The sequence below is a fragment of the Rhinoderma darwinii genome, chromosome 12, assembly GCF_050947455.1.
Source record: "Rhinoderma darwinii isolate aRhiDar2 chromosome 12, aRhiDar2.hap1, whole genome shotgun sequence".
NCBI lineage: Eukaryota > Metazoa > Chordata > Amphibia > Anura > Rhinodermatidae > Rhinoderma > Rhinoderma darwinii.
Window position 1 is genome coordinate 35,443,990 of NC_134698.1, and position 23,587 is coordinate 35,467,576.

At 37.7% G+C, this 23,587-nt stretch overlaps 1 protein-coding gene across 1 annotated transcript in view; it reads left to right on the plus strand.

Moving 5' to 3' along the window:
- Positions 1-23,587, plus strand: part of PLA2G4F (phospholipase A2 group IVF) — a 632,963-nt gene that overhangs the window by 209,452 nt on the left and 399,924 nt on the right. Inside the window, exon 7 of the mRNA XM_075844320.1 lies at positions 18,030-18,087. Coding sequence (XP_075700435.1) covers positions 18,030-18,087 — 58 coding nt within the window. The remainder of the gene's footprint in view (positions 1-18,029; positions 18,088-23,587) is intronic.

The following is a 23,587-nucleotide window of genomic DNA, read 5'->3' on the forward strand; positions in this document are numbered from 1 at the left end:
GGAATTTCCCTCTGGTGCATCCTTTGTTGAAAAATTATTTTCATTCAAGAGAGGTATTTCAGGCTAAAACTGACTTTATTCAGGTACAATTACAACAAAAAAGTTTCGAGATCGTACTGATCTCTTCCTCAGGTAGTGTACGAGTGTTTAACAATGGAAAATAGTCTCTGTTTTATAACACAGACAAGGAGTTAACAAGGAAACAACTACCGGGTCAGATTGGCAGGTCAAACAACAGCTTAAAAGAAAGGTATGTATAAACAATTTAGTTTATCTGTTAAAATTCAATGTTAGTATAAAAATAATCTGTTTAAACCTTATGTGTTATAGTAGAATTATTTTGGTCTTATATTTGTCCATAGGTTTAAATATATAAATATACAATGGTAAAAACTATATCAATATTTAAAAGAGACAGAACGACCTGTCATATCAGAGAGAGGGTACTATAAATATATTATAAAATTAAATAGACAACTAAAATAATTTAAAATAGGAGAAGTGCAATTATAATGACTAAAATATATTAAAATATCAAAACATCACTTTTAATATGCAAGAAATAAAATAGTTAATTTTTATTGCGGTTAACCCACTTTATAATGAATGGATATTATTAGTTGTTTTTTTTTTAAATCAAAAAGTTTTTTATTGAATCCGCAAAACATGCAAAAGTACATAACACAGTAATGAAATAGTTTACAGTATAGAAAGTGATTTACATACATTTGATTGGCTATATGTTACATTCACATATGTTCACTGTGTTAATTATGTAAAAATGAAACAATACGTCATCTTTGTATACCATTATACATTAAGCTTTAATACAGCTCATTAAATGCTAGATGGTAATACTTATCCCGGAGCTTACAATACATTTCCTATACTCAGATCCTTTTCATTATTTATTGGGTCTTTATTCAAAGAATCAATCAAACCGAACAAGGTTCATTATAGTTTATACTGCTTATGCTTTTAGTATCACTGTGCGGAGCAACTGAAATAAGTAACTAATCTAGACCGGTTTTGACTGTATTGACAGAAATATTAACATTAGGTAAGTATGCGTTCAGCAATTATAATATGAACTATCTGACCATATTCCCCATCTTTGGGAAAATTGTACATATTTATGATTTTGATTGGCAACCATTTTTTCATATATGTATGTGGTATTTACTTGGGCTATAACCTCTTGTATATGTGGTTGTGTGGTTTGTTTCCAATGTCTGGTAATTATAAGCTTTGTTGACATAAGAAGATGTGCTATAATATGTCTGGAGGAGGAGTCGAAGGAATTCAAATCTAAAAATAATAAAGCCATTCTTGGTTTAAGGTGAAACTCTTTTTTCAGGAGAATAGCGCACAGTGATACTAAAAGCATAAGCAGTATAAACTATAATGAACCTTGTTCGGTTTGATTGATTCTTTGAATAAAGACCCAATAAATAATGAAAAGGATCTGAGTATAGGAAATGTATTGTAAGCTCCGGGATAAGTATTACCATCTAGCATTTAATGAGCTGTATTAAAGCTTAATGTATAATGGTATACAAAGATGACGTATTGTTTCATTTTTACATAATTAACACAGTGAACATATGTGAATGTAACATATAGCCAATCAAATGTATGTAAATCACTTTCTATACTTAACAGGTTCCCGACCGCTGGCCGTAAATATACGGCCAGCGGTCAGGGTCTCTAAAGTCCGGCGTATAGTATATATACGGCCGCACTTCAGAGACTGTGCACGCGCGATCGCGTGCACACAGCTCTATGCCCTGGCTGTTGCTAACAGCCATGGGCACTGGGCAGAATGTCAGGGGTCAATCTTTTGGCCCCTGAACATGTGATCGCTGTGACAACCAATCACAGCGATCACATGCATTTCTGCATAGAAAACAGTGTGCACGCGATCGCGTGCACACAGCCCTGTGCCCTCGCTGTTACCAACAGCTCTGGGCACTGGGCAGAGTATCAGGGACCAATCTGATGGTCCCTGATCATGTGGTCGCTGTGAAAACCTATCACAGCGACCACATTTGTTTTATTTTGACTTTTCTGGCAGTAAATCTCCTGCCTCTTTTCTTCTCCTCAAACATTGTTTCAGTTTGAGGAGAAGAAGAGACTCGGGAGAATTGCTGCCAGAAGATTACAGTGAAAAAAAATACAGTTACACTAAAACATTCTCTGTATAGATAGATTTCTATCTATCTATACAATCTATCTATCCATCTATCTTTTTTTCTATCTATCTACCTTTCTTTCTTTTATTCTATTAGAATAGGCAGGTAGGGAGTATATAATTATATATATATCCACATATATATAATATATATAGCAATAGCGGTTTATTTTTTTGTTAGCGGTAGTGTAGATATATATAGCAGTTAGTTTGTGTGTTTTATAAAAAAAAAAAAAAAAAAAAAAAAAATTGTTTAGTTAGTGTTAGTGTTAGTTACGTTATGGCGAGGAAGTTGTTTAGCGCCGAGGAGGCATACGCCATGCTGTGGTCTGAGTCGGAGACCGCATCAGAGATGGCGTCCGAGATGGAACCTGTTTTGGGCAGTGACGATGACAGCGTCACTTCAGGTTCATCTTCAGGGGACGTTGTCCCTGATGCAGTTGAAACTGCAGAACTTGAAAGCGCAGGGCCAAGTAGCGCTGTAGCACGGGACAGCCTGGTCCCTCCAGTCCAGGCTCTTGTATGGGCACCTGCCCCATCTTTTGGGCCTAGAATCCACGGATTTACGGCCACTCCTGGCATAACCGTGGACAATACAAATTTTGTCCAAATGGATTACTTCCATTTATTTATAACGGACGACATCCTAAATCAGATTGTCCACGAAACAAATTTATATGCCACGCAATATATAAGGCAGAAACCTTCATCCACCCATGCCAGAGATTGGACGCCCACCAATTTGCAGGAATTAAAAAAATTTTTGGGGCTCACCCTAAATATGGGTATTGTCAAAAAGCCCTCCATTAGGTCTTACTGGTCAACAAGACCCGCCCAAGCCACCCCAGTATATTCTGCAGTAATGCCCAGGTCTCGTTATGAGACAATAATGAGGTTCCTCCACTTCAATGACAACGCACAGGCCCCCCCAAGTACCGATGCAAACCGGGATCGGTTGTTCAAAATAAGACCGCTAATAAATTCCCTGAATAATTTATTTCTGCAACTCTACACCCCTGAGCAGAATGTAAGTGTGGACGAATCCCTCCTCAACTTTCATGGCAGACTTAGCTTTCGCCAATATCTACCTTCAAAAAGGGCAAGATATGGCGTTAAGCTCTACAAATTGTGTGAAAGCGGGTCAGGATATACCACCGCCTTCAGGATTTATGAAGGGCGGGACCGCACAATAAATGTTCCTGGATGCCCCCCTGATCTTTCCACCAGCAGTAAGATCGTGTGGGAGATAATGCAGCCTCTGCTTCACAAGGGGTACCACCTGTACTGTGATAATTTTTATTCCAGTGTGCCCCTGTTTAGGCATTTGCATGCTGCAAGGACTGGGGCATGTGGTACCATGCGCAAAAACAGAATTGGTTTTCCACAGCAATTAGTGGGGAAGCGCATGGTAAAGGGGGACTCCTGTGCTTATGCATCTGAAGAATTGCTGGCGGTCAAGTTCAGGGATCGCAAAGATGTGTATGTGCTAAGCACGATTCATACCGCAGGAACAGTGGCAGTGAGGGAAAGAGGGGCGACATCGGACAAGCACAAACCAGTGAGCGTGTCCGAATATAACAAGTACATGGGGGGGGTGGATTTAAGCGACCAGGTTTTACAGCCCTATTTAGTAAAACGCAAAACTAAAACCTGGTACAAAAAAGTGGCCATTTATCTGTTACAGGTGGCAATCCACAACTCATTTGTGCTCTATAAAAAAAACAGAGGCAGAGACACATACCTGGATTTCCAGGAGAAAATTATTGAAGGCCTCATTTTTGATGTTCAGGACACCCGAGAATGCCCCCAGTCTGAGGATGTCACGCGACTGACTGAAAGACACTTCATCAGTCGGATTCCCCCAACAGCAACCAGAAGCAACCCCCAGAAAAAGTGCCGCGTCTGCAGAAAAGACGGGCACCGCAAAGATTCCCGATATTTCTGTCCCTCATGTCCCTCGCAACCAGGCCTGTGCATTGAGCCATGTTTTAAAAAATACCACACTGTTCTGAATTATTAGATTTTAGTTAATTTGTTGAAAATATATTTGCCCTACATTACGTTTTTATTTTTCCCCTGATTTTACTCCAAGGGTGAGGGAGGGAATGGGTGGGGGGTGGATGTCATGTTTGATGTTTTCTAAAGTTCATCTGCTGGAGAGCTCCATTTGCATTAACCTGAAATTTCTTATTTTAGAAAACCCCAAAAAATAAATTCCCATTATACCCCTAGATGAATATTTTGGGATTTCTGCTTCAAGAGCAGATATTTTGGAAGTGTTATAGAAACTCTGTTGAGTTTTGTAAAACCAGCTTTGAAAAAAAGCGATTTGTGAAATAATCTTCTTCTATCCTCCGCCCTCCTACTTCTCTATGTGATAAATAAGGCCACATATTTGGTATCCCCGTGCACGGGAGAAGTGGCAGAATGTGAACGGAGATTAATTTTGACCGTGGTCTAAGCCGTGTGTGAAAAACGCTGGTATAAACTGACGCATTTGCTAAAAAATTGGTAATTTTATTTTGATCCATCTTATTCAAGAAACTTTCAGAAGAAAACTGGACTGTCTAAAAATATGATAAACCCCTTGAAGGAAACCTTGTGGGGTCTACTTGTGTGAATGAAGTCGTTTATGGGGTGTTTCTAATGTTTCAGCAGCATTACGCCCCCCAGAAAACAGTATGCGGCTATAAAATCAAGTGCAGAATTCCTGGACCGAAAAGGCCAAAAAGCCTCCTTTTATGCCAAGCCCTGGCACATGCCCGTGAATAAAGCACACATATTTGGTATCCCCATGCACGGGAGAAGTGGAAGAATGTGAAATGCGATGAATTTTGTCCGTGGTCCATTTTGTGTGTGAAAAAGCTAGCATAAACTGACGCATTTGTTAAAAAAAAAAGGTAATTTTATTTTGTTCCATCTTATTCAAGAAACTTTCAGAAGAAAACTGGACTGTCTAAAAATATGATAAACCCCTTGAAGGAAACCTTGTGGGGTCTACTTGTGTGAATGAAGTCATTTATGGGGTGATTCTAATCTTTCAGCAGCATTAGGCCCCCCAGAAAACAGTATGCGGCTCTAAAATCAAATGCAGAATTCCTGGACCAAAAAGCCTCCTTTTATGCCAAGCCCTGGCACATGCCCGCACAGCGAATAAGGCACACATATTTGGTATCCCCATGCACGGGAGAAGTGGAAGAACGTGAAAGGAGATGAATTTTGGCCGTGGTCTATACCGTGTGTGAAAAATACTAGCCTAAACTGACGCATTTGCTAAAAAAGTGCTGATTTTATTTTGTTCCATCTTATTCAAGAAACTTTCAGAAGAAAACTGGACTTGCTAAAAATATGATAAACCCCTTGAAGGAAACCTTGTGGGGTCTACTTGTGTGAATGAAGTCATTTATGGGGTGTTTCTAATGTTTCAGCAGCATTAGGCCCCCCAGAAAACAGTATGCGGCTCTAAAATCAAATGCAAAATTCCTGGACCGAAAAGGCCAAAAAGCCTCCTTTTATGCCAAGCCCTGGCACATGCCCGCACAGTGAATAAGGCACACATATTTGGTATCCCCATGCACGGGAGAAGTGGAAGAACGTGAAAGGAGATGAATTTTGGCCGTGGTCTATACCGTGTGTGAAAAATACTAGCCTAAACTGACGCATTTGCTAAAAAAGTGCTGATTTTATTTTGTTCCATCTTATTCAAGAAACTTTCAGAAGAAAACTGGACTTGCTAAAAATATGATAAACCCCTTGAAGGAAACCTTGTGGGGTCTACTTGTGTGAATGAAGTCATTTATGGGGTGTTTCTAATGTTTCAGCAGCATTAGGCCCCCCAGAAAACAGTATGCGGCTCTAAAATCAAATGCAAAATTCCTGGACCGAAAAGGCCAAAAAGCCTCCTTTTATGCCAAGCCCTGGCACATGCCCGCACAGTGAATAAGGCACACATATTTGGTATCCCCATGCACGGGAGAAGTGGAAGAACGTGAAAGGAGATGAATTTTGGCCGTGGTCTATACCGTGTGTGAAAAATACTAGCCTAAACTGACGCATTTGCTAAAAAAGTGCTGATTTTATTTTGTTCCATCTTATTCAAGAAACTTTCAGAAGAAAACTGGACTGGCTAAAAATATGATAAACCCCTTGAAGGAAACCTTGTGGGGTCTACTTGTGTGAATGAAGTCATTTATGGGGTGTTTCTAATGTTTCAGCAGCATTAGGCCCCCCAGAAAACAGTATGTGGCTATAAAATCAAATGCAAAATTCCTGGACCGAAAAGGCCAAAAAGCCTCCTTTTATGCCAAGCCCTGGCACATGCCCGCACAGTGAATAAGGCACACATATTTGGTATCCCCATGCACGGGAGAAGTGGAAGAACGTGAAAGGAGATGAATTTTGTCCGTGGTCTATACCGTGTGTGAAAAATACTAGCCTAAACTGACGCATTTGCTAAAAAAGTGCTGATTTTATTTTGTTCCATCTTATTCACGAAACTTTCAGAAGAAAACTGGACTTGCTAAAAATATGATAAACCCCTTGAAGGAAACCTTGTGGGGTCTACTTGTGTGAATGAAGTCATTTATGGGGTGTTTCTAATGTTTCAGCAGCATTAGGCCCCCCAGAAAACAGTATGCGGCTCTAAAATCAAATGCAAAATTCCTGGACCGAAAAGGCCAAAAAGCCTCCTTTTATGCCAAGCCCTGGCACATGCCCGCACAGTGAATAAGGCTCACATATTTGGTATCCCCATGCACGGGAGAAGTGGAAGAATGTGAAAGGAGATTAATTTTGGCCGTGGTTCATACCGTGTGTGAAAAATGCTAGCATAAACCGACGCAATTGTTAAATTCTTGCATTTTTTTCCAATTTTGCCCACTTTAGTGAAAAAAAAAAAAATGATATATACTGACAAATGCCACTAAAACAAAGCCCTATCTGTCCTTTAAAAAGAGTGTAAAATTCAAAGATGAACTTTATTCACCTGCTGAGTTATAGTCATGTAAAGAAGCGCATAGCAAAATTGTGAAATTTGCTCTGGTCATTTAGCTGTAAAACAGCCTAGTCCTTAACCGGGTATAGAAAGTGATTTACATACATTTGATTGGCTATATGTTACATTCACATATGTTCACTGTGTTAATTATGTAAAAATGAAACAATACGTCATCTTTGTATACCATTATACATTAAGCTTTAATACAGCTCATTAAATGCTAGATGGTAATACTTATCCCGGAGCTTACAATACATTTCCTATACTCAGATCCTTTTCATTATTTATTGGGTCTTTATTCAAAGAATCAATCAAACCGAACAAGGTTCATTATAGTTTATACTGCTTATGCTTTTAGTATCACTGTGCGGAGCAACTGAAATAAGTAACTAATCTAGACCGGTTTTGACTGTATTGACAGAAATATTAACATTAGGTAAGTATGCGTTCAGCAATTATAATATGAACTATCTGACCATATTCCCCATCTTTGGGAAAATTGTACATATTTATGATTTTGATTGGCAACCATTTTTTCATATATGTATGTGGTATTTACTTGGGCTATAACCTCTTGTATATGTGGTTGTGTGGTTTGTTTCCAATGTCTGGTAATTATAAGCTTTGTTGACATAAGAAGATGTGCTATAATATGTCTGGAGGAGGAGTCGAAGGAATTCAAATCTAAAAATAATAAAGCCATTCTTGGTTTAAGGTGAAACTCTTTTTTCAGGAGAATAGAGATTATCCGGCTGGCAGCACTCCAGAGGGGTTGTATTTTCTTACACTCCCACAAAATATGATATAGAGATCCTTTATATCCGCATAATCTCCAGCAGTTGTTTGAACAGGAAGGAAATATTTTATTTAATCTTGTGGGTGTGTAGTACCATCTCAGGTATGTTTTGAAAACCGCTTCTTGGTGTGTTACACATCTGAAGATTTTATATATATTGTTAAGTGCTGATTTCCATTCGATTTCATTATAGTTACCTTCAGCTCCTCTTCCCATTTAACCATATAGTGGTTTTTAATCAAAAGAGATTTGTTCCCAATATCATTGTAGAAAAAGGATATTCCTCTTTTTGCTTTAGTGATCATATTAAACATCGAAACTAAATCGGAGCTCTGATTAGTGTTCATTGGTCTTTTCAGCTGTAAGAACTTACTAATCCGTGAGAACTTGATGTGGTGGTTTGGAGGTATTTGATATTTTTCGCTTATTTGTGAGAAATCTTGAGCTATGATATCAGCTACCGATGTGACATTGCTTAATTTCCATTCGTCTAATTCTATGCCTGGAATATTATCTTCCAGAAAACCTAACGGAATCTGGTTATATGGGCACACCATATTGTTTTTTGATACTTTAATGTAATTTTGCCACACTTTATCTGAGGTTTGTATAGATATCAAATATGTTTTCTTTACTGGTAACTTCCATATCAAAGATATCATTCTGGCCTTTAAAGAGCTATAACCACTTATGTATCTTTCTAATTCCACCCAGCTTTTATCAGAGTTGTCATTCCACCAATGGCTAAGTTGGTCTAGGATACATGCAGAGTAATAATCTCTCAGATTAGGGAGTCCTAGTCCTCCTGCTCTCCTATGTAATGTCATTATTTTGTATGCTGTACGAGATTTTTTCCCATTCCATATAAATCTTTGTAAGTGGCTATTAAGGATAGTGAAGAATGAGCTAGGAATTGGAATTGGTATTGTTCTAAAAAGATACATTAATTGCGGTAATAACATCATTTTAAAGGTAGCTATTCTTCCGAACCATGAAATTATAGATTTGGAATAGCCCTGCATTTCTTTTTCTAATTTCATTAACAGATGTGGGAAGTTTTGCTGATATAGTTTTTTAGTTGGATATGTAAGTTTAATGCCCAAGTAGTTGAGTTCTAGAGGTTTCCAATCAAGATCATGCCTGGCCTTCAGATCAGAAAGAGTTTGTAATTCAATATTTATTGGAAGGATTTGGGATTTGGATCTGTTAATCTTGTAGAAGGAGATATTACTAAAGGTATTGAGCACTTCAAAAATTCTCTTCAAGGAGCTCTCCGGAAGGGTATTACTTAAAATAATGTCGTCTGCAAACAAGGTTATTTTATGTTCCTTTTTATTAATAATAATGCCTTGTATCTCCTTGTCAAGTCTAATAAATTAAGCCAACGCTTCAATGGATTGAATGAAAAAAATTGGGGATAGGGGACACCCCTGCCTGGTACCATTAGTTATAACAAATTCTTGTGACAGAGTATTGTTGGAGTAAACTTTAGCTGACGGTTGTGAGTATAAGGCCTTAATTGCCGAGTAAATGTGGCCTTGAATGCCGAATTTTTCTAGTACAGAGAAAGCGTAGTTCCAATTTATCCTGTCAAACGCTTTCTCAGCGTCAATTGTAAGAAAGGTTGATGGAATGTTGTTATATTCACAGTATTGCATAAGAGATATGACCCGTCGAGTATTATCTGGAGCTTGTCTGCCTGGGATAAAACCAGCCTGGTCATTCATTATTAGTGATGGGATAACTAATTTCAGCCTAGAAGCTAGTATTTTTGCATATATTTTGACATCTCCGTTCAGGAGAGAAATAGGCCTATAGTTTGAAGTCTGTTCAGTTGACTTCCCTGGTTTAGGGATGGTTACTATCAATGCCGACAGCATTTATGGCCTTTGTGATTTCATTAAGCGATATCGGAGAGTTAAGAGATTGTAAAGATTTCTCTGAGATTTTAGGTAGGTTTATTTGCTTAAGAAATTTGTCTATATGTACTTGTGTAGGTTGAGTTGTCTCTTTATCTTCTTTAAGATTGTATAACTTTTGGTAGTAATCTTTGAAGGCGTTGGAAATGCATTTTGGGGACATTATCATTTCCCCGGTCTTGGGATGTATAATTTTCTGAATTCTAGATTTTTGTGCTTGTTGTTTGATTCTTTTAGCTAATAAGGATCCTGCTTTATTATCCTGTGTATAATAATGCATTTTGGATTTCCTGAGTGTGTGTTCGTATTTGTGGAGTAACAGATTACGTAGATGAGTCCTTTCCTTTCCCAGTTCTGCCGAAGTGGAAAATGAATGGTTCTCTTTGTTTAGTGTTTCCAAATTTTGTATCCTTGACATTGAATTGTTAATTTGTAGCTCTCTCTCCCTTTTTAATCTGCTTCCTATTTTAATGAAGGACCCCCTAATGTATGCTTTGTGGGCATTCCATAGCGTAAATGGATTAACTTCTGGGAGGTCATTAAAGGAGAAGTATTCTTCTATGTCTGAGGCAATATTTTTAGAGTGGACATCATGCGAGATTACATAGGAGTTTGCTCTCCAGATATAGTCATTTGTCTTCGGGAATTGTTCGGATATCGACATTGATATCGGTGCATGGTCTGTCCATTGTATGTGTCCTATTTGTGTTTTGGTCACTCTCTCAATTAATAATTTATCAATCAAGAATAGATCAATTCTTGAGTAGGTCTTATGTCGTGAAGAGTAATAGGAGTAATCTCTTTCTGATGCATGTTGGATCCTCCATATATCAAAGAGGGAATTTAGTCTTAGGGAACTTTGGAGATCAAGGTTTTGGTTTCTGGAGTTAGCTGTCGAATCTAGTGAATGATCTACTATTGAATTGAAGTCTCCACCTATTATTAAGTTCCCTTTTCTAATCTTTTGGGCTTTTTTGATCTGTTTATAAAATGAATCTGTCTTCTGTTAGGGGCATACAAGTTTACTATTGTGTAATCTTGATTATTAATGGTACATACCAAAATTATATATCTGCTTTGTGGATCTATATATTGGTAGTGAATTGTAACCGCCAATGATGATTTAAAGGCAATAAGTACCCCTCTCTTTTTCTGAGGGTATGTTGAGTATATCAAGGTAGGGTAGTCCCTATGTTGTAGGTGAGGAATGTTATTCTCACTGATCTGTGTTTCTTGTAGACAAATTATGTCACTTCCATGCTTTTTAGCCTCTCTCCAAAGGAGGGATCTTTTGAAAGGGGAGTTAATACCCCTAACATTTAATGATAATAGATTTATTCCCATTTTTGAGTGGGTGGTATTTTGGGTTTATTGAAGTAAGGCCAGGCATGATCTTAAGGGCAAAGACAGGGGTCTGATATTTCTTTGAACGCATACTTTGACAGGTTTGCAGTACATTACAGTCATTATACAGGTAACTTCCGGTACAAAAACATAACATCAATACAACATTAACATAGAATAGGATGACTCTCAAGTCATTCGGTATCTTTACACGAACCGATATGTGGGGGAAAATTTTAAGTGGAAACGTGTAACACCACATAGTACAGTATCATCATCATTTTTCAGAAAAGCATTAGATTACCAGTATGAAGTTAGGTCGGACCAATTCTTTGCCATTCACCATCTGTTCTTGCCGGTGATCTTCTAGGAGAGTCCAGTATAGGTGGTTCTGTAGAGATATTCCACAGCTTCAGCAGGGAATGTCCTTCAATGACTGTTTTGGCCATATGGACTGTGCCGTTGTGATTCACCAGTATTTTCGTTGGATAACCCCATCTGTATGGAATATTGTTTTTCCTCAATATTTCCGTTAGCGGTGCCATTTCTCTTCTTGCTTGTAGGGTGGCAGCCGATAAATCTTGAAACATTTTAAGATGAGAGTATGGTGAGGGTAGAGGCTGATGTATACGTGACGCATACATTAACTTTTCTTTCATCTGGAAGAAAGTAAATCTTGCTAGCACATCACGCGGTATGTTATCAGGTAGATTTTTAGGTTTTGGAACTCTGTGTGCACGATCAATGCTAAGTTCATATTCAATAGTGTCTGGTAGGATACTCTTGATGAATTTTTGAATGTAATCTCTCAAATTTAATCCGGCTATCGATTCCGGGATGCCCCTGAATTTTATGTTGTTTCTTCTGTCTCTATCTTCTGAGTCTATCAGTTTCGCTTGGATTTTACTAACTTTCTCTTCTATGTCTTTATGTGAGTCAACGAGATCATTATGTGCAGCGGCAAATGTCGCCATCTTGTTTTCTATGTGCGAGACTCTTTCTCCTACTTCAGACAGTGATTTTTGGAAAGGCTGTACAATATTTGATATGTCATTGTGCAGTGTGCTTCGGAGAGCTGACAGCATCTCTTTAAGCATGTTTTCTGAGACCACTTTGTTTGAGGTGTGGAAACTTTCAAAGGCGTCTGCTGTGTCATTAGCATTATTCAGAGATTTAGGATCATGGCTTACCTCAGAATCCTTGAGGTGATCGTCCATTTTCTGTTTCTGCTTAGCAGGGCTGGAGGACGGAGAGCTAGGTTCATTCCCTGACCTCTCCGGGCTCGGTATCCGGATCACTGCTGCATGATGTTTCAGCATCATAGTATCGTCTCTTCCGGGTATGCCTCGTGGGGACGTTGGCGCCATTTTGGTAATGGAGTACTTCACAGTATTCCTCGTTTGTGCTGTTTGTAACCCTGTACGAGGTGTCTGCATGCCTTCCGACATCTCTCGCGCTGCTATACCCTTTTCCTGCACGGTCTCCTCACCTGCGGTAAGTATCGTTGGGGGTTTATTTGTGGTTAACGGAGCTGGACTTCGTGACCTCTCCTCGTCGCCATCTTCCGGAGCTCTGGAGTCACCTTCTTCCATTATGGATGAGTTCTGATCCGACTTTGTAGTCGACTGCTTAGGGAATCTCTTCCTGCCCATATAGAGTTTTGAAATCCCTATCATGGGAGTGATTTTTGTTGCTGACAGGTGCTTTTATTAGCTAGTGATGAGAATCTTTGGCGGAGCTCTAGTCTCACGCGGCCATCAGCATCCTCGGCCAAACCACGCCCCCATATTATTAGTTTTTATATAATCATATCATAGTACTGTATTTTTATTATCATAATTCATTAACAGTAATGAGCTATTTTGTTTTTAATGTGAATATTCGTTCAATGTGTAAAAGAAAGCACTTGCCGTTATTGCGTTCTTATGTAATTATAAAATGAATAGTCTTATAGCTTCAAGAAAACATCCTATTATAAAAGCTTTATTATAAATAAGTGATAGTTTTGTTATAATTAGATGACTGTCTCCATTTTTTCATTCAATCCTTGTGGAACTAGTGTTTTTAATTTGTAGATCCAGAAGTTTTCAATATATCAACCATAATATCCATAATAGAATTTTCAAACTGGAACACGAATTAATCGAAAAAAAAAGCCAATAAACTGTCCAGAGATAGAAGAGATTATCAAAAAAATCAGATAAGATCCCGGAATAAACACTTTATACGTCAATCTGAAGGAAACTTCACACAAAGAAACCCCTGAAAAAATTCTTATAGAATTCAACCTCTGCTACAAAACACCCCACACCAAGGAACTAGTACCCTAACACAAGATCAAAGACTAGAGATCGTGCAATCCCGTAGACTATTTCTTAATAGTAAATATAATAATAAAAAAACACCTATACAAAACATTCCACAACAGGGAAATAGTAATCTGATACAAGACAAGAGATTTGAGACAGAAAGATCATATAAAACCCTTTCAAAAAGTATATCTAATAAACCTAAGCAAACTTCTTTATATAATGACACTACAGTGGTCCAGCAACCACTAGAGTCATTTAAATTTTCACCTCCCCACCTCACCGAACTCTCCTGTAGAGAATCTCTTGGATTTTTCCCTTTTTACCGTTCATAATTCACCACCTTTTTCTCCTACAGTAAATAAATTGAGCAAAAAATTGGCAAATTCCCCTTTATCAAACTGGGACAAATCACCGGAGTTTGATCAGAGAAATTATTTATTATCCCAACCGTCCCACCCCTCAGTCAATTCTATAAGTACCATTATAGATAATACAAAAGAAGTCTCAAATATGTCAGTTCCGTTTTTTCATCAAACGATAAATTAGATGAATCTACCCCATCTACTTCACAGCAATTCCTTTTTCCAAAGGACAAAAACACACAATCACTAACCCCCATTACACAATTCTTCCATCCAAAAAAAAAGAAAAAATGCTTCAGAGGAACTAGAGGAGGCAAAAAGAGAATAAAAACTATAATACAAACCCTGAATCTAGAATACAGTTCCATATTCAACCTATCAAATCACATTCTGAATAGTGCAGAATTAACCCTTCTAAATAAAGGATTATCATTTTGCCCCACCTCAAAGAGCAATGGGTTCGAACTATTTCTGGACCTACACAAATTCACCAGAAAATTAACACTCCACAGACACTTTGAAATTTTAGCCACAAAAACGACAGTATCTAATGAAATTACCCCCCTGAACATAGAGATAATCCCAGAAATTAGTCAAATTGATCCTTTCATACATACAGAACTCAAACCCCCTTCTAAATTCTATCCAATAGGTAATCAAGGAAACTTTGTGAATACTTTCTACCATTTAGTTTCAACTGATCTAGAAAGTCTAGAGTTTGATAAATCAATCAAGAATAACAACCTGACCACAAATGAAATATCTGCCCTCAAAAATCTAAAAAAGAACAAAAATATAGTCATTAGATCAGCAGATAAAGGTGGCGGCATTGTCATACAGAATACTACAGATTACCAGTCTGAAGCCACCAGGATTCTATCAGATACGAATTATTACATAAAATTAACCCATAATTCCCTCCTTACAATCACAGAAAAACTTAAGCATTTGATCAATCAGGCTTTTCTAAATAAAATACTAAATACAAGAGAAAAAAACTATTTAATACCTTCTAATATCAACATGCCATTTTTTTATCATCTGCCCAAAATACATAAAAATGCTAAAATACCACCGGGCAGACCTATCATATCGGGAATTCAATCACCGACCTGCCATTTATCCCACCGTTTGGATATATTTCTCCGAAAGTATGTTGTAGAATTCCCAAGCTATCTTAAGGATTCTACACAATTAATAAGGGAGCTTGGTTCAATCACCACGACAGATAGCTCACTTCTCATTACTTTAGATGTCAATTCCCTATATAGTAACATTGAACATGAGAGGTTTGAAAAACCTAAAAATAAGATTAGACAGAGATCCACTCCTTTTACCACTACAAAATGAATTTTTAATTAAAAGCATGGAATTCATTCTTAAAAATAATATTTTTACTTTTGATAAAGGAATATATCACCAAACGAGAGGTACAGCTATGGGGACACGTGTAGCACCTAGCTATACTAATATTTTTATGGGTATGTTTGAAGAGGTACATATTTGGCAACACATATGGGAAACCACCCATTTGACTTTTTTTTAGGAGATTTATAGATGACCTCTTTATTATTTGGAAGGGAGATGTCTCTTCTGCTCTATCTTTTTGCCAGTCCCTGAACAATAACATCTGGGGCATCAGTTTTACTTTTAACATCCAAGAAAAAGAAATTCAATTTTTAGACTTAGTAATCACTAAATCGAAAGAAAATGTTATAACACGGACCCACTTTAATCAAGTGGACTGTAATAGTTACCTAGACTACAAAAGCGGCCACTATCGAAAATGGCTTCAGAACATACCTTATAGCCAATACATGCGCATCAGGAAAAACTGTACATCAAATACAGATTTTAACATACAAAGCCGTATTATTTATAAACGTTTTAGACAGAAAAATTATCCCTGCACTCTTCTATCTGATGCATATAGAAAAACAAAAGACTTCAAACAACTGGATTGTGTTAAAATAGTTGAGCCAAAAAAAGTAATATTAAGTGAAGAAAAAAACAGTACATTTTCATTTAATTTTATCACAAAATACAATAGTGAACACAAAAAAAATTAGAAACATCATGTGCAAACATTGGCACATCTTGCAAAGAGACCCTTTTTTAAAACACAATTTACCATTGAAGCCGTCAATTACTTTCAGAAGAGCAAAAACTATTAAAAATATACTAGCACCCAGCAGAGTCATTTTTCCTGATCACAAGAATGAAACCGAAGTAACTACTATTGTCAAACACACCAAAAAAGGCAGTTCGAAATGTGGGAGAATAAGATGCCTATGTTGTAATATGATCACTGAAACTGATACGTTCACATCAAATCAAACAAAAAATATATATGAAATTGATAAGCATTTAAATTGTCAGTCACAATATGTCATATATTTGATAAACTGCCAATGTGGCATACAATATGTGGGCAGAACTACACAACAATTACACTGCCGTGTAAATAAACATAGGTCCAACTGCAAGAACAAATTCATGCTACATAGTGTCTCTAGACACTGTATGTTGTCACATAGTAACATATATGGACAGAGACATCAAGCGCTCTGTCCAGGGGCGGAATCCCCAACCACAGGGCTACAGTAGCGCTATTTACAGGAAGGGTGTGCTATCTACTGAGGAGGGGTGCTATCTACAAGGGGGCTGGCAAAAATCTCATTCTCCTCACATGCACTTCGTGCAGTGAGGAGGAGGAGAGAAAGCATGGCAGCGGTTCAGAGGAGTGTCGCTGTACCCCTGGAGGGTTCTCACTGTAAAAGAGACTTGTGATGCTGCCAAATACAATTTTTTTTTATAAGAGAATGCCAAGCATTGGAAGAACATGAGAACAGAGATTTATAGATGACATGATTGTTAAATAAGGCGGTTATCACAAAACACAAATTTTACAATATACCTTCACTGATCCCCTTAAAAACCTCTTAGGATATACACATCAGTGTGTCATTTTAAAGTTTCTGATTTATAATTAAAAAGCGGATTTCTATATGCGGTTTGTAAGCTTTATTCACTTTCAGGCTGTATAATTAATTGATTTCAATGTGGGGCAAAATAGGAAGAGACTTGAATTGCTGTAGCCATTTTCTTCCTCTGAGCTGTTGTCAACAACTGGACAGGACCTGTTTTTGCTGTTCCCATACTAACAAAATATGTCTGGGCATAATTGCGTAGAAAAAGTTTATTATATGAGCTGATTACCGCAAAATAGACTTTGGAACATATTCAGAATTTGATCTGTGTTAAATCAATGCATTACTAGTCATTTGGTCCGTTAACCAACTAATACTGTAATTTATTGTTGTAAAAACTTTACTACTGGTAAGGCTTCGTTCACATCTGCGTTCTGGCATCCCTTTTAGAGGATCCATTGAAATTAAAAAAAACTGACAGACTGCATCAGAATCTAAATTTTTTATTTTTTTTGGGCGTATCCGTTTACCAGATCCATCAAAAAGCGGAACTCTCTTCTTTCCATTTGTGACAGTTTGTCATCAGTTATACGCAGTTTTTAACGGATCTGTTTTCATCTTTAGTTTTTAGGGCCTGTTTAAGTTTCCGTCACCTTTGAGATCAATTGTGATGCAAACGGAAGCTAAGGTTTCCGTTTGCCTTTCCGTTGAAGGGTTTCCCCGACGAAAACTTCTGATGGAACCCCTCAACGTTACTAATGTGAACACATCCTTAGTCTGTGCATGTGCAGAAAAAAACGGATCCGTTTAATCGTAATGCATAACTGATACAAACGTATGACATATCCGTTTGTATCCGTCATCCATTGACTTCAATCCCCAAAAAATTGTCCTTCCCGTCATTTTTGACAGAAACCATAGCACAGCAGACTATGCTATTGCTTCAGTCAAAAAAACGGAAACCTGACAGAACCGAGCCTAACTGAGCACAACTGATGCAAAAACAAAACCCTTTGACATCAATGGGTTTTTGACTGAAACGTTTACTTCCGTTCTTGTGGTCCTCTGATGTATCCACTAGAACGGAAGGCACAATGCAGATGTGAATGAAGCCTAAGTGGGGCTGGGTGACCTTAATTTCATTGCTGATACATGGTGTTTTACTTTTAATGATCTCAGGCTCACCCTTGCGTGTGTGTGGAAGGAAGAATTAAGTATGATGAAAAAAAATGTAAAGGTAAGACACTGACCCAGAACATTGTTCCAGTCAATCTGGTTGAAGCAATATTAATTTTATTCTATGACGTTTACATCATTATAATTTGTCATTTGTACAATGCCATTGTCAAACACAAGCTTTATAACTATACCAGATTCGGAAATGTAAAAGGATGAAGATTCACAAATTACAATATTGCTTTTAGAAGCGGATGCAGGATTGAAATCTAGAGGCAGCGCGCAATGTGGCATATTTTGCTTTATTTGGTCACGGCCTGTGCCACTCCTTTAAATATGCAAACCACACCATCAATACAAGAAGGAAAATAAAAATTTAGCATAGAAACACCTAATCACACATTAGTACAGGCAACACTTTTTTAGTCAGGGATAACCGCGTGCTACCCCTAAACAAGCAGTAAATTTAACTAACGATATCTCCATAAATTACTTGGAGCTGGGGATGATCCAGATGTTGAGGTCCCAATGGGAACCAACGACAGAATACATGGTAGGTGGAGGAGCCTTAACCCCTTCAGGACCCAGCCTGTTTTGGCCTTCCGGACACAGCCGATTTTTTTCAAATTGGACATGTGTTGCTTTATGTGGTAATAACATCGGAATGCTTTTACCTATCCAAGCGATTCTGAGATTGTTTTCTCGTGACATGTTGTACTTTATGTTAGTGAAAAAGTGTGGTCGATAATTTCAGTATTTATTTCTGAAAAACCCCCAAATTAAAATTTTTCTAAATTTAAACGTATCTGCTTGTAAAACATATAGTAATACCACGGAAAATAGTTACTAGTTAATATTTCCAATATGTATACTTTATGTTTGCATGGATTCTTGAACGTTCTTTTATTTTTCTAGGACGTTACAAGTCTTAGGGTATGTTCACACGGCAGCGTCCATTACGGCTGAAATCACGGAGCTGTTTTCAGGAGAAAACCGTTCCTGAATTTCAGACGTAATGGCATGTTGCCGGCGTTTTTCGCGGTGTCCATTATGGACGTAATCGGAGCTGTTTTTCTATGGTGCCAATGGAAAACTACTCCAATTACGTCCCAAGAAGTGACAGCGGCGCGTAAAAAAATGACCGTCAGCACAGAACTTCGTAAAGCCCATTTAAATGAATGGGCAGATGTTTGCCGGCGCATTGGAGCCGTATTTTCGGACGTAATTCGAGGTTAAAACGCCCGAATTACGTCCGTAAATAGGGTGTGTGAACCCAGCCTTTGAACTTTAGCAGCAATTTCTCATATTTTAAAGAAAATTTCAAAAGGCCATTTTTTCATGCACCAGTTCAGTTCTGAAGTGGCTTTGAGGGCCTTATATATTAGAAAATCCCCAGTAGTCACCCTATTTTGAAAAGTGCACCCCTCAAGGTATTTGAATCAGCATTCACAAAGTGTTTTAACCCTTATGCGTTTCATATGAATTAAAGCAAAGTAGAGGTGAAATTTACACATTTAATTTTTTTTGCCTAATTCATTTGTAATTAAAAAAAAATTGTAACACAGAAGGTTTTACCCGAGAAATGCACTTCAATATTTATTGCCCAGATTCTGCAGTTTTTAGAAATATCCCACATGTGGCCCTAGTGTGCTAATGAACTGAAACACAGGCCTCAGAAGCAAAGGAGCAGCTAGAGGATTTTGGGCCTTCCTTTTTTTTTAAGAATATATTTTAGGCACCTTATCAGGTTTGAAGAGGTCTTGTGGTGCCAAAACAGTGGAAACACCCCAAAAGTGACCCCATTTTGGAAACTACACCTCACAAGGAATTTATCTAGGGGTATAGTTAGCATTTTTACCACACAGGTTTTTCGCTAAATATATTGGAATTAGTCTGTAAAAATGAAAATCTACTGTTTTTCTAAAAAAACATATAAATTTTTAATATTTACAAGGAATAACGAAGAAAATGCACCCCAACATTTGTAAAGCAATGTCTTCCGATTACGGCAATATCCCATACAGTGAAGGAAAGTATTTGATCCCTTGCTGATTTTGTATGTTTGCCCACTGTCAAAGTCATGAACAGTCTAGAATTTTTAGGCTAGGTTAATTTTACCAGTGAGAGATAGATTATATATATATATATATATATATATATATATATATAAAAAAAAACAAAACTGAAAATCACAGTCAAAATTATATATATTTATTTGCATTGTGCACAGAGAAATAAGTATTTGATCCCCTACCAACCATTAAGAGTTCAGCCTCCTCCAGACCAGTTACACGCTCCAAATCAACTTGGTGCCTGCATTAAAGACAGCTGTCTTAAATGGTCACCTGTATAAAAGACTCCTGTCCACAGACTCAATTAATCAGTCTGACTCTAACCTCTACAACATGGGCAAGACCAAAGAGCTTTCTAAGGATGTCAGGGACAAGATCATAGACCTGCACAAGGCTGGAATGGGCTACAAAACCATAAGTAGGACGCTGGGTGAGAAGGAGACAACTGTTGGTGCAATAGTAAGAAAATGGAAGACATACAAAATGACGACTGTCAATCGACATCGATCTGGGGCTCCATGCAAAATCTCACCTCGTGGGGTATCCTTTATCCTGAGGAAGGTGAGAGCTCAGCCGAAAACTACACGGGGGGGAACTTGTTAAATGATCTCAAGGCAGCTGGGACCACAGTCACCAAGAAAACCATTGGCAACACATTACGCCGTAATGGATTAAAATCCTGCAGTGCCCGCAAGGTCCCCCTGCTCAAGAAGGCACATGTACAGCCCGTCTGAAGTTTGCAAATGAACATCTGGATGACTCTGAGAGTGATTGGTAGAAGGTGCTGTGGTCAGATGAGACTAAAATTGAGCTCTTTGGCATTAACTCAACTCGCCGTGTTTGGAGGAAGAGAAATGCTTCCTATGACCCAAAGAACACCGTCCCCACTGTCAAGCATGGAGGTGGAAACATTATGTTTTTGGGTGTGTTTCTCTGCTAAGGACACAGGACTACTTCACCACATCAATGGGAGAATGGATGGAGCCATGTACCGTCAAATCCTGAGTGACAACCTCCTTCCCTCCACCAGGACATTAAAAATGGCTCGTGGCTGGGTCTTCCAGCATTACAATGAGCCAAAACATACAGCCAAGGCAACAAAGGAGTGGCTCAAAAAGAAGCACATTAAGGTCATGGAGTGGTCTAGCCAGTCTCCAGACCTTAATCCCATCGAAAACTTATGGAGGGAGCTGAAGATCCGAGTTGCCATGCGACAGCCTCGAAATCTTAATGATTTACAGATGATCTGCAAAGAGGAGTGGGCCAAAATTCCATCTAACATGTGTGCAAACATCATCATCAACTACAAAAAAACGTCTAACTGCTGTGCTTGCCAACAAGGGTTTTGCCACCAAGTATTAAGTCTTGTTTGCCAAAGGGATCAAATACTTATTTCTCTGTGCACAATGCAAATAAATATATATAATTTTTACAATGTGATTTTCTGTTTTGTTTTTTTATATAATCTATCTCTCACTGGTAAAATTAACCTAGCCTAAAAATTCTAGACTGTTCATGTCTTTGACAGTGGGCAAACTTACAAAATCAGCAAGGGCTCAAATACTTATTTCCTTCACTGTATATATAGCTGCTGTGTCCTATATATATATATATATATATATATATATATATATATATATATACATATATATATATATATATAGGTAGAGATAAGCAGCACTCTGCGACATATTCCAACACCGTAATGGGTGCATGCAGGTAATCCAGATCCGTGGATTATAAAACCTAAACGAAAAAAATCCCACAGCACTCCGATGGTTCCAAAAAGTATGTGATTTATTCAGTCATCAGCTGCAACTTTTACAGCTGTTGACTGAATAAATCACTTGACTTTTTGGAACCATCGTAGTGCTGTGGGATTTCTTTCGTTTATATATATATATATACAGTACACACATTATTTTTCTCGGTTTCGACGCTTGCTAATGGAGTTTTTGTGGAATAAATAATGTCCTAGAATCGCGTATGCGCAACTCATACGGAGAAAGGGTACAGGAGGGTTGTCATTGCCTGATCTTCCAACTTATAGGGCCATACAATTGGGGAGGTGGACACAATTAGTTAATGGCAATGTCTCTCTTCCTCATGTCGATATAGAACGCTATTTACTGGGTAGTGGTCAGGCTTCTTATCTTTGGTGGGGACAAAAACACCTAGATCATTGGTTCAGAGCGATTTGACTAGAGGATTGATCAGGATTTGCCAGGCCTCATCGGCATTGCACCTACATTATAATGCATTTTCATTGTTGATGCCTCTTTCAATTTTACCTTGTCTTGTAAATAAGAAATGTACTCACATACCGGAGACTTGGTCTCACCTCCATTCACTAAAGATAGCTAGACTTTATGATTAGAGAGCTGCCTTCATTGGAGATATTGCATAGAGAACAGAATATTCCACAGCCTAACAGCCTGCAAGTATTGGGCTTTTCTTCTACATGCCAGAAGTTGATGACCTCTTCTGATGTACATAAATCTGACCCAATTTGGTTAGAGAATTATACTTTGTTAACCTCGTTCCTTAACCCCTTAATGACCAGTTTATTTTAGACCTTAATGACAAGGCTATTTTTTAAGTTTTTCCATCGTCGCATTCCAAGAGCTATAAGTTTTTTATTTTTGCGTCGACATAGCTGTATAAGGTCTTGTTTTTTGTTAGACAAGTTGTATTTTTTAATAGCACCATTTTTAGGTACATATTATTTATTGATTTACTTTTATTAACTTTTTTGGGGGGGGGAATAGAAAAAAATCTGACATTTCGCCACTCTTTTTTGCGTCCTAAATCTACGCCGTTTACCGTGTGGTATAAATAACACAATAAGTTTATTCAGCGGGTTGTTACGATTGCAATGATACCAAATTTGTATCGTTTTTGTATGTTTTACTACTTTTACACAGTAAAAACGCATTTTTCAAAATTATTTGTTTTTGTGTCTCCATATTTAAAGAGCCGTAACGTTTTTATTTTTTCGCCGATGCAGTTGTATGAGGGCTTTTTTTTTGCGGGAAGACTTGTCGTTTTTATTGGTACCATTTTGGAGTAGATGCGACTTTTTGATCACTTTTTAATCACATTTTTTTAAAGTCAGGATTCACAGAAAACAGCAATTTTTCCGTCGTTTTTTATTCCATTTTTTACGGCGTTCACCGTGCGGGTTAAGTAATGTAATATCTTTATAGTCGGGGTCGTTACGGATGCGGCGATACCAAATATGTGTAACTTTTTAACTTTATTTTGGTTTTTTAATAGTAAAGCAGTTTGTAAGGGGAAAAAGTGTGTTTTTAATTTTTTTTTCATTAACTTTATTAAACTTTTTTTTTACTTTTTTACTAGTCCCACTAGGGGACTTCACTATGCGGTCCTCCGATCGCTATTATAATACACTGCAATACTTTTGTATTGCAGTGTATTACTGCCTGTCCGTTTAAAACGGACAGGCATCTGCTAGGTCATGCCTGCGGC